The following is a 16,605-nucleotide window of genomic DNA, read 5'->3' on the forward strand; positions in this document are numbered from 1 at the left end:
ACATGACGTCACACGCAGCGCGCGTCACACTTCACCATGTATCCAACATTGCAGTTTTGCTGCCGACTTAGCCAATATTAAATACTGTTATAACAATAGACACAATATACGACACGTCATGCTTATTAATCTTTGAAAAGCACAAGATGACAAGCTGCATATATAAATATAAGTAATCGTTTAGTTTGGCGCAAGATCTACAAGTACAAAGCAACAACAATGAATAGCATAGTCATTTGCATTGTATTTAGTTGCGACACAAGCGTTGATTGTGTTCAATGTGTATCGGTATTTGTCGTCGATCGCAATTCACTTACATACACAGATGTGGCTAATTGAATGTCCTGGAGGAAGCACGGTGTTCTGTGACGTCACGATCACGCACTCACACGTCGTAGTTGTGTTGAGCTACATGTCACCGTGTGCTGACGTCACACGCCGCAGCGCCACTGAGCGCGATTAGCGGTTGAGCGTATGAGGCGAATTTGTTTATAAATCGCACACAAGTCATTAAAACACACATGTTGGTCAACAATACATACTTCAGATCAGCGCTCCTGTTTTAATGTCGAACTATTCACGCGTACACTTACTTGTGTGTCTATGAGGGTGTTCAGTCAGTGGGTGGGTGACGTGCGTGACGTGCGTGACGTGCGTGTGACGCAGACGTAGACGGCGCGGCGACACTCGCAGTAACAGCGTCCCATAGTTGTTTCCCGCTCGGATCACACGTGCAGAGCGACACATCACACAATAGACGCGCCGACACCACTGAACCCTGAACTGACAAGTCGTTTGTTCACAGCCGCCTTTAATCATTTTAATAACGCTACGTTGAGTTTGGATGAGAACAATCTTACACTTGGGACTCGTAGCTTGTTTCAGATGCCTGTATAGAATAAAATATGGTGTTTTCAGATCAATAGCTGAACGATATATTAATTAGACCGTGATAGTTATAGCCTAAGTGTAATAAATAAGTGTTGTTGTAAGTGTGTACGCAACTAACGCAACACACACGACACTGTCAGTGTTCAGAGCACACGGTGTCACATCGTTATACACTGTGTCTTAGTTCGACCTACTGTCGACTGGACGACACACAAACGACACGACACCAACTATATTAATATTGTAGGTATATTAACTTTAAACCACTACGTTGCAAAAGAGTTATTGAGTGAAACTTATCTATTTAATAAAAAGAGATAAAGACGCCATACTAGCAACAATGAAGACGGCGGAGCAGAAGCAAAAAAATAGTAGCACAAACTCGTAGCTAATCACGAGGGTCGCTACACTTATATTAGTGCAATAAATGGAGATCTGTCCAAACCCTCGTCGAGCGAGAGACGCGCCTTCTTGCCACTGATTGATACATGTCGTTAGCCGCGCCCCAGTCGCCCGCAGTCGCCCGCAGTCGCCCGGCATCTCACGACACACGTCACACATATGAAGGCGCTCCGCACACTCCGCACACTCCGCACGACACAGTCACGCAGACACTTCGCCAACATTCCGCGTCGTCGCACTATTATCACCAAGAAAAATAAAGCCCTCGTGGTCGTCGCTGAACTCGCCGATGACAGTGACGAATAGCACCCACTCGATACGCGATATTGACTATATTACACCCAGATGAAGCCACATGCGTTTAGCAACACACGGTATTAACACGAACGATGCGCACAAGTACTATGTACCTACTCGTATGTCATGTGTTAACGGCGGAACAAAACCTCTCTGCGTTATAATTAAAATACATTATTGCTAACATTACAACCATTAAGGGCGAGCTCGGCCGCACCTCCATATTTGCGGAACTGACACATGAATAGTGCATTCAATTCATCAACACATAATATTGTTTATTAACTAATGCATAGTTTATGAAAATATTGTAGTAAAATATTCATAAATTTTAACTAAATAATTATAATAATGTTATGAGACATGTGTGTCAATATACCTAATGTTAGTAGGAATACAGAACGTCTTACTCCAGTTTTCTATGGTAGGCCTTATATTACAATGCAAAGTTTTAAGTTACATTTACAGTTGCGTTTATGAGAGGACGCAACGGAGATAGATAGAGATACACATAAATATAACAAAGTTACTAGTAGTTAGTTATGAATAGACTGCTTACTTTTGGATACTGGCTTACATCTTGGAAAAATAGATCGGGACAAGGCAAGGGTGGCTAGCCCTTAAACTTAAGCGTCTGCTGACCCTCCTACATTTTAAAGAATAAGATGGCGTCCTCTAAAGAACTCAAGCTAAGGCCTAAAAAATATAACCTTTCGATGGACTATATCGAATGTTATAACAAGGGAGTGAACAAGTGAGTGACATCACAGGTGTGGTGTATTGTGTGCGCAGGTGGAGGACGTGGAGCCCATCGTGCTGCAGGTGTGGGTGCAGGCCGTCGGCGCGCCGCTGCACGTCAAGCTGCTGCCACAAGCCGCCGCCGCGCCGCCCGCGCTCCTCGCGCCCCTCGCGCCGCCCACCGTGTGGTGAGCACACACACACGCACACTGCGCCCGACACACAGATCACACGCAGTTCATTGCTCATCTTATATTATTATTCACATCACGTTATTAAACAACAGTTATAACGAAACGTTATAACTGTTGTTTAATAGTCTGTAGCAGTCAGCAGTAGTCACGCAGCTACCTTCGCTTAAACCGAAACGATCCAACTGCAAACATAAATATCGATAACTATCAAAAGCAAAGCTCTGCGATATTGATATTAATTAACTCAAACAAAAAGCAACTATCAACTATGTCATGTCACGTCATTTAGTTTATCGAAAATAACTTATTTGTACCCGGGACCGTGATTATGTTGACACCATGTGTTGTAATTGATTGTACCTAACGTACTCCAGGTTGATTTACCATTCACGCTTAATCACGTGCTTTTAAAGTGACCATTTTAATAAACACAGATAGCGTGATTAACAAAGGGCCAAATACGCACTCACGACCCCACGTTGTGGTTTTCTCCTCAGACACACCATTACATTTGTTATACAATAGTAGCTCAAGGTGAATCTGTTGATCTTAAAGAGGTTAAAAGTATTTAAAGTAAGAACAGTATATTTATACGTTCTCTACAAGTTGTGACACACAGTTGATAGAAAATAAACTGTTAACGTAAATTTCCTGAACATCAATAACGACGCGTGTGAGAGCAGGTCCGAGTCAGCACTTGAGCAGGCAGCGTGCGTTCATGTTGCGATAATCGCGGCGGCGCGGCGGCGCGGGGAGGCTGTGCCGCGTAGGAGCTGCGTCATGTTCTTTTCATTACTTATCATTAATTGTGCGACCATTAGCTAATATCAGCTTGCTCTACGCCTCGACATCACCACGCCACGCCATCACCACGCCTCGACATTACTATTACACAGCGCAGCGCAGTCGGCGTGCCGCGATCATACACACGGCCGCGCCACTCGCCACTCAGTCTCGTCTTACAACAACACAACAGCGTCCACTCGATTGTGTCCTCGACATGCTCGCGTTACGATACTTATTTATGTACAATACAATATTTATTTCGATAAATATTTATTTACGGTCTTATGTTCAACAAATGATATATGATGTGAAGTTATCGGAACTAACGCATATAATACAACAGCAAATAGAACGGGGAGCTGTCACGAGTCATGTGTGGACGGTTAACGTTTTATCTGTACGGTCAAAATAAATAAAATGACGCGAAGGGATTTAATTCATAAAGTACACTTGACATTGAGCCGTGAAATAGGCACGCTGCCTTTAGCTCTCCTCATAACTTCGTCGCCTTCGAATCATAAAAACGAAATTTAGGACGAGATCTTCGAAGATTTCTCAAGAGAACGTAAAACGTGGAGTAATACAGATATTTCGTGCAGATATCAAAATCACACAACTGTGAGTGATGCGCGACTACGTTTTAGTGAGTTAGTGAGACTACTAATAACATAATCGTGCGCCGCTGACTGCCGCCGCCGCCGCCGGGCAGTAGTTAGTGGTCGATACGTGATGAGTGTGATGACACACGACGAGCTCCCTGCTGCAGCTGCACGTGTAATATCCTAAACGGTGACTGCGATGCGACTCGTAGCTACTACTACTATACTCACCGCCCGCCCGTCTATATAAGTGCTCGTACCTGCCCGCTACGCTACGAGCGTAACTCGTGAGATCAAAGAGACTGACAGAAAGCTTTCTTGACGAGAATAATATATGTTCACACAAAATATAATAACGTGCAAACAGTCACCGAGCCCCGCGTTTTTGATGTTTGTATATAATATGGAACAGCATAAGGGAGAAATTGGCCGATATCAAACAACATCGTCGGTAGCATCGATCGCGGAAGGGCTCGCTGTACGAATACGCGACACGGCACGTCACACAAACTACACGACGAGTCGACGCCGAGACTATCATTATGTCTTTGAATACCTCGTATCAGGAGGAAACAAGAACAATGATATCTAGCATTGCTTATCATAAAAGCGCATAACTATGGACAATATATATAAAGGCAATTAAGTATAATATCTTTCATTTGATGAGAGAAAGAAGTTGCGGTCGCGGGCGCGGTGCGGCACGACACGCGGCACGTCCCAGCATTGTGCGGCGCGGCCCGGTATGCGGCTGCAGCTGGCACGTCGCCGGCGCGCGAGGAATCTGGCGGCCGCGCGCTCATCTGTAACCGACGCCGACGCTCCTCGACATTCCCCCCCCCCCCCCTTTTCTCAACCCTCCACTGTTTGCACTTGTAACAACAGCAACACAACGCTACAAACATCCGCTATACTATTCCTGTATTTCGTAAAGAGGGAAAGTTACAGAAGGTGATGGAGTTTCGGGCATTAATTGAGAAAGTTTAAAAGTTATTTGACATGCAGGTCAAGGTGCATCCGAAATTCTAATCAGTTCTCCTCATCAATTTATACTCATACTTGAATAAATATGCTTCTTGACAAACTATATAAAATATTGTGCGTGTGTGTGCGTGTGTGTGTGCGCGCTGAGTGCCGAGTGTGTGATATATTATGAGCAGACGAGTCGTGGCGGCGGTTCACAAAGCCTTGTTATACATGATTTAATTGATGTCATTAGCGGCGTCGATTTCTGCTGATGTAAATATATCATTCATTATCGACTCTGTTCTTCCTCCCCTGCGTGTTCCCCGCGCCCCGCGCGCCGCCCCGCCCTCGCCTCGCACCCACAGACCTACAATCTACATACTCACCATTGTAGTGTGTGTTTGTAAGCTCAGAACTCCGATCGCTGGCAATCTTAATAATTACTCCTAACTTTAAGAATTTCACGTCTGTATGTTTGCAAAACAAAAAATCGGAAACTTTTTGAATTAATACTCTTCATCACTCGCTGAGGGACGGAAATCAACAAGACAAGTACAACAAAACCGCCAACTTTTTGTAAGAACTTTTGTAATTTAATTCTGAGATCTGTTTGAACTCAACCGTCTCTGTTAGCAGTTCAACGTGGCGCCGAGCGTCCGCCGACTGCGAGCTATCTTTATGTCAGATCTATTGAATGTAATGATTGTAACTGTTTACACAACTATCTAAACGCGACCAATAATTATTCAAGAATAATCTGCTTAGTCTATTAAAAAGTTACATTTATGTTCACGTTTTTCAGAAAACGCAATTGTAATTATTTCATGGTTTGATGAAAAAGAGAAATAGTGGAGCCGTTCTGACGCAAATGGATCGTGGCTGCCTCACTCACACATACACAGGGTAACAAAACTGTGTTTCGCAGAACTTCCGCTTGACTGAACAAATTCACTATCTAGGAAGCAAGGTTACACGTTACACGCTCTGCCGACGACTGCGGTTTTACGCCACAATATTCGTACCATTCGACTCAACAACACTTTCAACAAGCCACGTTTAATTCAAAATTAACGAAATTCAAAAAAACACAGCGAAATTGTGACATTGGTGATCACAGGACTTGAAAATGCGACCAAGGGTATGGAATTTTAACTATTTTGAAAAATGTCTACTATTGCTGAACTAAGTGATATGGAATTTTTTTTTTTTTTTCTAGAACCGGTATGACTTGGCCTTTCATCTTGTCTCGAATTATCGTTGAGTTTTGGGACACCCTGTATACTTGAAATACATACTTATATAGATACATAAACATCCAGGCTCAGAACAAATACTCGTGTTCATCACACACATTTGTCCCGGGTGGGATTCGAACCCACCACACGCGGCGCTACGGTTGTTGCGGCGAGGTGACCGCTTAAACCACTGCGCCAAACGTGCAGTTAAAGTTGGTCCGATGCTTTCAATAATGCTATTCACTTTTAATATCTACACATTCCTTAGTCAATTTATTATAACGGAGCGGCGCGGCATTTTTATTATTAATATTCCGCTGCAAACATTATATTTGTGAAGCGTATTTCTTTGTACCTCGACAGCAGCTTTCCGCGGTTTCGTAGCATAATTATCACACTACGGAGTGAACTCATTTGATTAGAGCGAAGTACGGGAACAAAAGCATTATACTATAATGATAATAATATATAGTTTTATGTTGTAAGTGTAATGAGGTGTGTCTGCGGCTTGTGTGCAGGCTGACGTCGTCGGACGCGAGGCGCACGCTGCGCGTCTGCAACACGTCGCGCTGCGAGCTCGCCGTGCACGCCTATCTCACGCTCACCCACGGTTACTATCCACACATACACACACACACACTCTTTGTGTAATATAATAATGATGCGTGTTCAATATCTTGTTCCAGATCGATTTAGACTGTATGTATCAGATTTAGATAACTATGTTTAATTTTTGCCTTAGACAATCTCCTGATTGATCACATAAAATATCGTCGGCCGCGACGAGCTCGAGGGACTCTTAATTAAAATATCTGTGAATTGGGTCGAAAAGGAAATTACACTCCTTTGAATGAAATAAATCCCATATTATAACGAGCGAGATGAGTGAAGACGAGCCAACGACGAGGGGAAATAATATCAAATGTTTGATGAAGCTACGCGGAGACACAAATGTATGAAACGTTATCATAAAATACATTTCCAGTTCTCCGTCACATTTTGTCTCGAGATAATTTGTGAAGTGATTTATTACGTAAACCACTAGAGGGCAGCAGTAAAGAAAATTAAAATTAACGATCTAAACTTCTTCGTGTGACGAACGATCACAAAACTTGTGTTTGATCGATTATTTCGGTTTTGGAGCGTTTCGACTATATTTACTACCGATTTGTTACCGTGGAAGTCGCATCTAAGAACATTAAATGACTATGATTACACAGGCCATGTTCTACTCGTATAATACAGCGAGCTATCACAGCGGGACACCACGAACATAATGAGTCTCAAAGTCAAAGTCTAAGTCAAAGTCAAATATTCTTTATTTCATAAACTTTAACTAGTATTTGAAATCGTCAAAATATTTTTTATCTACCACCGTTTTGGAAAAGCTCGTGAGAAAAAACGGCAAGAAACTCACGGCTTGCTCTTTTTAAATGTCAATATTTCCAAATTAATAACAATCAAATATGAGCAGTGCGAACTGCCGCCTGCAGGAAGATGTACACTAGAAGATACCGAGTACTTATATATATTGACATTCTCACTTTGGTACTATGCCTGGAATCCGGTACTATGTTTGGAATCCGGCACTATGTCTGGAATCCGGTACCATGTCTGGAATCCGGTACTATGTCTGGAATCCGGTACTATGTCTGGAATCCGGTACTATGTCTGGAATCCGGTACTATGTCTGGAATCCGGTACTATGTCTGGAATCCGGTACTATGTCTGAAATCCGGTGCTATGCCTGGAATCGCCAATATGCGATTATAATTGTGATTGACACTCGCTGCAGAGGAAACACGTGCTACTGGTGTCTCCCGCAAAAAAAAACCTGTGTTAATTTCGTAATGAATATAACATGATCGCAGTGAGATTCCGTTCCGTGTGACTTTACGATAAAGTGTGAAGAGCACAAATTTGTGACGTCACTTTGATCGCACATGTGTAATACAAAGTCACATTCTTTGATGTTAGTAATAATATCTTACATAAGTACATAATATCACGCTTTTTATACCCGAAGGTGTAGGCATATGAAATACACCACATATCGCCAGTAACAATCTAACTCCCATGTAATATGAGGCGAGCCTGTTGCCATACACCGGGAACGTTTCCAAACGCCGCCGAGCTGCTATTGAGAAATATACTTATGTACTCGTAAAATAGAAAATATCAATGGCACTTTGTTCACCCGGGAATCGAACGCAAGACTTCATGGTCAACGGTCAAATTCACTAACGACAGTGCCACAGAGGCAGTCAAGTGATTCTGTGAATAAGAAAAATCACCGCAAGCGTCTCGTTGCGTTGTTATGGTCGCACTGTGAATCACTCGCCCGCTCCGCTCGACTCCGCTCGACTCCGCTCGACGCTGGGTTAACTCGTGTTTACCCGTCTTTGTCATGCAAATGGAACACGATTGAGCTTACAACCCCGTCTTCATTACATCGCTTGCAATCTCATTATACAGCACATTGCGAGCTACCGCCACAATCGCAAACTAATTTGCAATTTTTCTCCATTGATAAGTTGGTCGACACTGTCGAGCGTAGACAATTTTTACCGGAATGGACTCTTTTATCGCTACGAATTCGATATCTTAATCAACGCAAACTTCAATTTCCAGCGGGAAATAACCGGGTCGTATAGATGGGACGCGTCGATAGCGCTAGGAGCACAAGCTGGCCGCTCACTCGTTACAGCTTGTTACAGAGCGAGCTCAAGACGCGCTGCCGTTCCGAGTGTACCTGCGCCTGTTCGACGTGCCGCCGCGCGCCTGCCCCTGCCTCACCGCCTTCGACAGTATACCACTTCATTGTTCACTTTTCTATTATGACTCCCACGAAATGTTATTGAAACCATGGAATCAGTCACCTGTATTGAGGTCACTAATTCCGTGGTATTTTCAGTCACAACCTGAAATGTCCTGATGTGTCATTGTCTCGTATCCTTATGAAGTGTCAATAAAAATGACCGAGATGTTAAAGCGAAGCTCATTATGTTTTGATTAGGTTGATTACTTGCAACTGTCACACGCAATAATACAGCGTTTATCAAAACAATAGTTGTGTGTCCAGTAGGCGCGTTTGTCGTGTACAGGCGAGGAGCAGCTCGCCGAGTCGTCGGAGTCGTCGGCGGCGCGCGACGACATGGACACCGGCGTCGACCTGTACCTCGCGCCCGACCTCGGCCCGCAGGACGACACCTACTACAAGGTACACATACTACACCTCGTATTTACTGCTAATCACTTACATTCTCGGAAGCGAGAACACACACTTACATGTGATTATCGTCTTACATACGACTCTCAGCGTTGAGAAATCACAATGTAACGCGTAACGTAACTTAGTGTTACATTTTTGTCGTTGTGTGGTATCAGGTGAGTCCGGAGGTGTGCTCGGTGGCGGCGGGCGAGTGCGCGCAGTGGAGCGTGTCGCTGGAGGCGCCGCCGCACGCGGAGCGCGCGCCCGACGCCGCGCTGCTGCTGCGCCTGCTGCCGGCGGAGCGCGACCGAGCCGGGTGAGCGCACGTCACTCGCAGCTCGGCCGCTGTGGCCGCGAATCGTTCGTCGTTAAGCCGTACGTTTGCAGCGACATGTGGTACCGCGACGAGCCGGCCCCGCAGCCGGTGCGCGTGCGGCACGCGGCGCGCGAGCCGCTGCTCAAGCTCTCCACCGACGAGGTGCGCGTCCACATCTGCGCGCTCGACTTGCCTTGCGGTGACTATTTGCGGTAAGCGCTCCAGCTCTCTCTACGCGAACTCGCACCGTGCGAGCGGGCCGCACTGACGGTACTGACGGTACTGACGGTAGTGTCGTGGTGCAGCGTGCGCAAGCGCTTCCGCGTGCAGAACGTGGGCAACGGGCGCGCGGCGGTGTGCGCGCTCACGCTGGCGCCGTGGTGCGTGCTGCAGGAGGCGGCGGCGTGCGCTCCCGGCTGCAGCTGCGTGCCGCGCGCGCGCCGTGACCTGCAGCTCGACCTCGACCTGCCGCCGCGGAGCTCCACCGAGGTACGCACCCCGCCCGCACTCTGACCGCACCGGGGAAATATATTTATGGCTATACTGATATAGGATGATCCGATAGAATCACGCGAGTAATGCGACACGCTTGTATTACGGACGTTGTTGAGTGAATCGAGGAGCTACGAGTTTCTTATTTAGAACCTAAGAACCGCCTTAATACAATTTGAATTTCGGCTCCATTAATATTAAAGTACAATTACTGAGGCCTCTATAAAGCCACTAACAATTTACACAAATGAGATTACCGCCACGTTCGTAGTTATACAGACGAGCTCGCCTTTCACTCTAGTGATGCTGAATGTTCCACACTTTTCATATAATGCGTTCCTTCACTTATTTATAAACATTTGTTCCTAATAATTATGCGATGAATAAGATTATTAAAAAAAAATGTTGGACTTGTTTTTGGGAAGTTCTCGCTTATAACTCGAATAGGGAACAAATTAGATTTTGTTATATTATACGAGTATAACAGAAGATTTACTCTAAAGATTTAAGTCTAACAGACAAAAACGTCCGAAATATGTGAGAAGTAGGGCTTGTTGGCTAGATAGAAATAGTTATATTTACGTAAGTGTGCGTGTGTGCGCGCGTGTGTAGATGTGCGTGGAGGTGTGCGTGTCGACGCTGGAGGCGTGGCCGGCGGGCGCGGGCGCCGCGTGCTCGCCGCCGCCCTACGAGCCGCGCCGCCGCGCCACCACCGCGCTCTCCTTCTACCACCAACAACTGCTACTCACGGTATCCACCTCTGTGCCACACTAACACCCTCAACACAGTAATACCTATCTATGTGACAATATTGAGCTTTACTCTCTCGATTTGACTCTCCTTTGATTAAGAACAATTACACTCTAGCTCGATGAAGATGTTCCAGACAAAAGTATCCTAGTTATTTTTTAATCCGGGTTTCAAACATGTCAGTGCAAATGTTATCGAAATTCATTAAAATAAATTGTGATAAATCGTACATTCCATTTATAATGGACCAAGATCCCAGAGCTGCTAGACCTACGTCATTTTAGCAAAGCTGAAATTTTGAGGATTGTTAGTATAAAGGGTCTGTTAAGAGGTATGCACATCCACTACCTTGAAAGCGGGGCCGTTTCTGAGGTAGCGCGGAGTGAAGGTGCGTAAAAAACGACCCAACCTACGTTATAATAGCAAAGTTGGTTTTCAGATATGTTTTTAATGATATTATGTAGAATTAAAATTGACTATTGCCAGACACTTTCCCGGGGCCATTACTTCTGCCAGACGTCTTAAATGTTTCAAAAAATTAGGTAAACTACGTTAAAGTTACAAGCGTTAATTTTATATGTTATTTTAGGTACAATTTTAAGACCCTAGGAAAATAGTTATACTGACGGTGGCATCACAGTATATTTTTGCGAATTTGATGTTCATCAAACGAAACATCAATTCGTTTGCTAAGAATAGTGACATTCATAACATTAATACCAGAAATAAGCACAAATTAGTAGGTCCCTGCAATAGATTGCAAAAAGTACACAACTCATTTGCAGGTCTTGGTGTTCGGTTGTATAACAAACTCCCTGGCAGTGTTATGGATCTTCCCCAACTAAAATTTAAAGTAGTTGTTAAAGATCATCTTATTAAAAGGGGTTATTATAAGGTTGACGATTACTTAATGGATAAGAAAACATGGGATTAGTTAGTTACACGTTCTACACAAATCAAGATTAAATATCTATATATTTATATATACCTACCTTCATTGAAATGGTGGGCTCCCATGCCAAGGTTCGTCATGCTCACTAAAATGTCATTGCTTGCGGCGGCGTCGTGTGCCGGGTCACCCCCTTCCCTCTAATATGTGCGAAGAGGGTGATGGCTGGTCCACGCGTCATACTCGTGAACGGGTGCTGCTTAGGGTGACTGGTCGTCCTGGGTGTGGTGACTGCCATAATTTTAAAGTAACTACGTTTCAATAACTGTACTTCCTTTTCCACAGTATGCTCTTGAAATGCCTCTTATGATTTCATTACTTATATTACTATGTGGGTAGATGCTCCCATCATGCTTCCAATACTATTTATATCTTGTTTTTTAGCACCTTAATATATTGATTTAATTTAATTTATGTTATGACCAAAGTGTGTTCGGTAGTGTTGGTAGGTAGCAGCTACTTACATCATCAATGTTTTATACCACCATAAATATTGTTAAAATCATTTGGCGATTAAAAAGATTGGCCAGGAGTTTCTTGCCAGCTCTTCTCATTGGCCCTACCTTCCGAACTGGCGGTAAATTCACTCTCTGTATCATTGACTATCATAAGTGTCAGCACTTGACCTAAATGAATAAATGATTTGATTTTGATTTTGATTTTATTTTCAGCTCTGGGATCTTACTCTATAAATTCATACAAACTTTAGCATTTGTCATTTAATTAGATTTTGTTGTATTATCAGTGAGATTAGTGGATGTAACGCGGACAGTGACTGGCAGATACATATTATTACGTGGTTACTGTGCAGACGTTGCCGCTGACGCTGGACATCGAGTACCCGGTGATCCGCGCGGAGCCCGCGCTCGTGGACTTCGGCTTCGTCACCGACGGAGACTCGCGCAAGACATACATCTCTGTCTCGCACACCAGCCGTATTTACTTCTACTACTACCTCCACGCTTCTGCATTGCATATTAATACGTGCTCTTCCGATATTAGTTGGCTTTCTTCTCTTAACTACCGTCCCATATGATTAGTCTTTAAGAGAATTTACAATTATTATTGCATTATTTCTTTTTTTTTTTAATGCGTGTTTGGTTTCTGAGTCAAGTTGTCTCCTATGAAATAATTAGTAGACTTTTAAACTGTCATCACTTTTAAACTTTCGCGTTGCACGTTTAATGTATCTCATTATATTATTCATTAAATAATTAGTAGAGCCGGACATTCGAACACCTCGATATTAAGTATTAAGATAACAACATAGTGGCGCATGTGTCGGCAGGCACTGCGACGTTGCAGCTCGCGGCGCAGTGGGTGGGCTGCGCCGAGTTCGAGCTGTGGCCGCCCTTCCTCGAGGTGGCGGCCGGCGCCAGCGCGCGCCTCTACCTGCAGTACACCGCCGTGTACGTATCACAATTATTACGATTCTTTGTCGTCGCCACGTAGCTCGGGGATTAGCGTCACCGCTACGCCGTAGCACACGTACAGAGTAGCTGGTGTTAGTGGCATTGCACGGCACAGGTGGCGGCGCGGGCCGGCCGAGGGCTGCGTGAACATCAGCGTGTGCAGCGGCGCGGGCGCGGAGCCGCGGCTGGCGGGCGGCGTGCGCGCGGGCTGGTGCCGCGCCGCCGTGGCCGCGCGCGCCGCTCCCTCGCGCGACCACAAGTGCCGCGCCGCCGCGCACGACCACACCGACGACCACCACCTGCTGCCGCCGCGCGCCGCCGCCTACCGCCCCTAGCACCCTCTCATACACCTGCCGAATGTACTAATATTTCCTATAGATTAAAAACGAACATATTAAACCGCGTTTTCTTTCCGTTTCAATTTTGTTCCCTTTTATTGATACGAATCGATTATATAATATATAACACAATTTATACGATACGATACGATTCTCGAAGATCTAAATTTAATAAAATTTATAATATCAGTTTTCAATAAACAAAAATGTTCAGGTTGAGTACTCGGTTGGCACTGGTTGCTAGTTGCTAGCATTATCAACATTGGTGTTGGTATAAGCTCATCTCATTTCAGGCATGTGTCGTTCAGTGTCGCGTTTTACATCGATCAATTGGTGTACAAGTTGTGACTGGACTGCTGACATGGTCTACTCCATTATGTATCATTATATATCGTAACGTCGTTTTATTTATTAAATATCCGTCACTCAAGGAATATCGCCTCGTACATTTTGCATCGAAAACGAATATTGAAAATGGACGTAAAATCATCTCTTTTCCGATACAACTTTAATACAATTTAAATATCATCGGTCCGTCCGTCGCTCCGTCCGCTACATCGCATATTGAATTGCAACGATCGCGTGATGTTATACGTGGCAATCATGTATACGCGCTCATTTACACTGCTGTTGATGTCAATTGATACTATAATGTATCAGGTATATACACGTACTATGTTGGTATCATGTATTCAAGTGATCACATCACTGGCTCGCTCACAACGCAATAACATGAGCTTATACCTCTCATAGCTGTTACACATCAAGTCATTACGTCGTCATTTTTACTTAACTTCTTCCACATCTGCAGTATGTATAAGCATTAACAGCTACAAATATATATTCGTTGGTAAAAATTGCTTAGAGTGTCTTAAACGCGATGATGAGAATTTAAAGGCTTATATATAGCTTACTACTTTTTACTCGCGACTTCGTCCGCCACCTGAATTTTATTATATTTATATATGTTACTGTAAAAGCCCGAACTATGTTAAATCCTAAGATTTTCCGGTAAGACCTAAGATTTACCAACTCTCAATGGTAAAAGTCCGAACAAGCCAGAGTTTAAAAACTATGTAACGATATGTTACTGTAAAAGCCCGAACGGTGGTAAATCCTGAGATTTTCCGGTATAACCTGAGATTTACCAACTCGCAATGGTAAAAGTCGGAACAATTCTTTTATTTCGAACTTTTACCTATATTCACTTGATGATGTCGAGATGTCGCCGGAGCCCCGCTTCGCGGGGCTCCTCCTTCTGGGTGGTTAAAAAAAAATAACCACGAAGGCTAAGGTGGGAGCTTCGCTTCGCTCGCTCCCACCTTAGCCTTCTAACCTAACCTACCCATGTCGCTGTGCCCGAAACTCCTTCTTTATAACTATGTCACAGTATATATTATACCGTGAAATAGTTATAAACATAGTTATGAAGGAGGATTTTTTTATATATCGTAACATAGTTTTTAAACTCTGGCTTGTTCGGACTTTTACCACTGAGAGTTGGTAAATCTTAGGTTTTACCGGAAAATCTTAGGATTTACCACAGTTCGGGCTTTTACAGTAACAGATATATAAAAAAATCCTCCTTCATAACTATGTTTATAACTATTTCACGGTACAATTATATACTGTGACATAGTTATAAAGAAGGAGTTTTGGGCAAAGCGACATGGGAAGGTTAGGTTAGAACCTTAGCCTTCGTGGTTATTTTTTTTTAACCACCCAGAAGGAGGAGCCCCGCGAAGCGAGGCTCCGGCGACATCTCGACATCATCAAGTGAATATAGGTAAAAGTTCGAAATAAATGAATTGTTCGGACTTTTACCATTGCGAGTTGGTAAATCTTAGGTTATACCGGAAAATCTTAGGATTTACCTCCGTTCGGGCTTTTACAGTAACATATATAATTAATTAATACGCCTTTATAATATTAAGTATGGATTTGCTAGCCAATACGATGTTTTGACTGACTTATATCGGCCTTGGTCGCTGGCTGACTGATGCGGCTGCTAAGCGTTTTCTCCGTGAAGCGTGAGCTTCTGCGCCTGCTTTATCGAATGCTAAGATCTCCGCAACATGACCCCACCCGTGACTACATACATCAGTATATACAGTAACTAGGCAGAGCCAGCAGCCGAGCGTCACGCTCAACGTGTTCATGTTCACGGAACTTATTGCCGAGTGAAGTGCGTCAGTCTGCCGCTGACACGGTAATTACGTGACGTGTCAATTATCTCGTGTCCGCGACACTTCGCACACTTCGCACACTTCAACATCAATTTAGAGAGGTGTAGGTTCAAGGTGAGCGTCCTCGTCGTCGCTCCCCGCGCTCCCCGCGCGCCCCGCACTCCCCTCTGCTTCTCATAATACACGTCATTAAGACGGCACTTTGCCTATGTTGGCAGGTTATTCGCAACACACGTGTTCCACCAACTCGCCAACTCGCCCTACGTTGTAAGCAACAATGTGGTCACTGATAACTGCGAGACCTTGTCATAAAATATCTCTTTTGTCTTTATTCAATCTGATTTTTTAAACGTTTGAATCCAAGTCCAGTGGACGATAACCAACGACCTAGCGGAGAGGACGCGTCACTTGTCAGCGTAGTGGACTCAAGGCCTTACCCCTCCCTCGTTCAGGAGATTCTTACCCGTCAGTGCGTAAGAAATAGGTTAATATCATCACATTTCTCAAAAAAAGTTCCCATTATTAAAGAAATATGATGCTGCATCCGCTCCTCGCTCACTGCACTAATGAAGTTTTCTATCTGAAGTTCCTTTGAAGCAATATTGAAGCGAGACGATCGGCTTTACCTACAAATCGGATTTTAAAACAGTTTTTCCGAGATGCAGTACCGTCCGTTAAAGTAACTAGGCTAGAGATAAAATAATAATGTCGCTATCTGCCGGCGCGACCCGGAGCCGGGATGCGCGGTGCAGAGCGCGCTTCACTCTGACTCTGACTGACCACCATTGACGTGCCCACCTATTGAGCGCTTCTGAGCTTCTGTACAGCTATCAACCGTTACTT

The 16,605-nt window shown here is 44.2% G+C and overlaps 1 protein-coding gene across 1 annotated transcript in view; it reads left to right on the forward strand.

Moving 5' to 3' along the window:
• LOC142977675 (uncharacterized) overlaps window positions 1-13,637 on the forward strand; it is a 166,997-nt gene extending 153,360 nt beyond the window's left edge. The window contains exons 27-37 of the mRNA XM_076121748.1: window positions 2,383-2,516; window positions 6,627-6,718; window positions 8,826-8,915; window positions 9,213-9,328; window positions 9,496-9,635; window positions 9,707-9,847; window positions 9,941-10,124; window positions 10,740-10,877; window positions 12,638-12,761; window positions 13,115-13,235; window positions 13,354-13,637. Coding sequence (XP_075977863.1) covers window positions 2,383-2,516; window positions 6,627-6,718; window positions 8,826-8,915; window positions 9,213-9,328; window positions 9,496-9,635; window positions 9,707-9,847; window positions 9,941-10,124; window positions 10,740-10,877; window positions 12,638-12,761; window positions 13,115-13,235; window positions 13,354-13,573 — 1,500 coding nt within the window. The 3' untranslated portion in view covers window positions 13,574-13,637. The remainder of the gene's footprint in view (window positions 1-2,382; window positions 2,517-6,626; window positions 6,719-8,825; window positions 8,916-9,212; window positions 9,329-9,495; window positions 9,636-9,706; window positions 9,848-9,940; window positions 10,125-10,739; window positions 10,878-12,637; window positions 12,762-13,114; window positions 13,236-13,353) is intronic.
• Window positions 13,638-16,605: the final 2,968 nt, after the last annotated feature.

This window comes from Anticarsia gemmatalis, chromosome 13, assembly GCF_050436995.1.
Source record: "Anticarsia gemmatalis isolate Benzon Research Colony breed Stoneville strain chromosome 13, ilAntGemm2 primary, whole genome shotgun sequence".
Lineage (NCBI taxonomy): Eukaryota > Metazoa > Arthropoda > Insecta > Lepidoptera > Erebidae > Anticarsia > Anticarsia gemmatalis.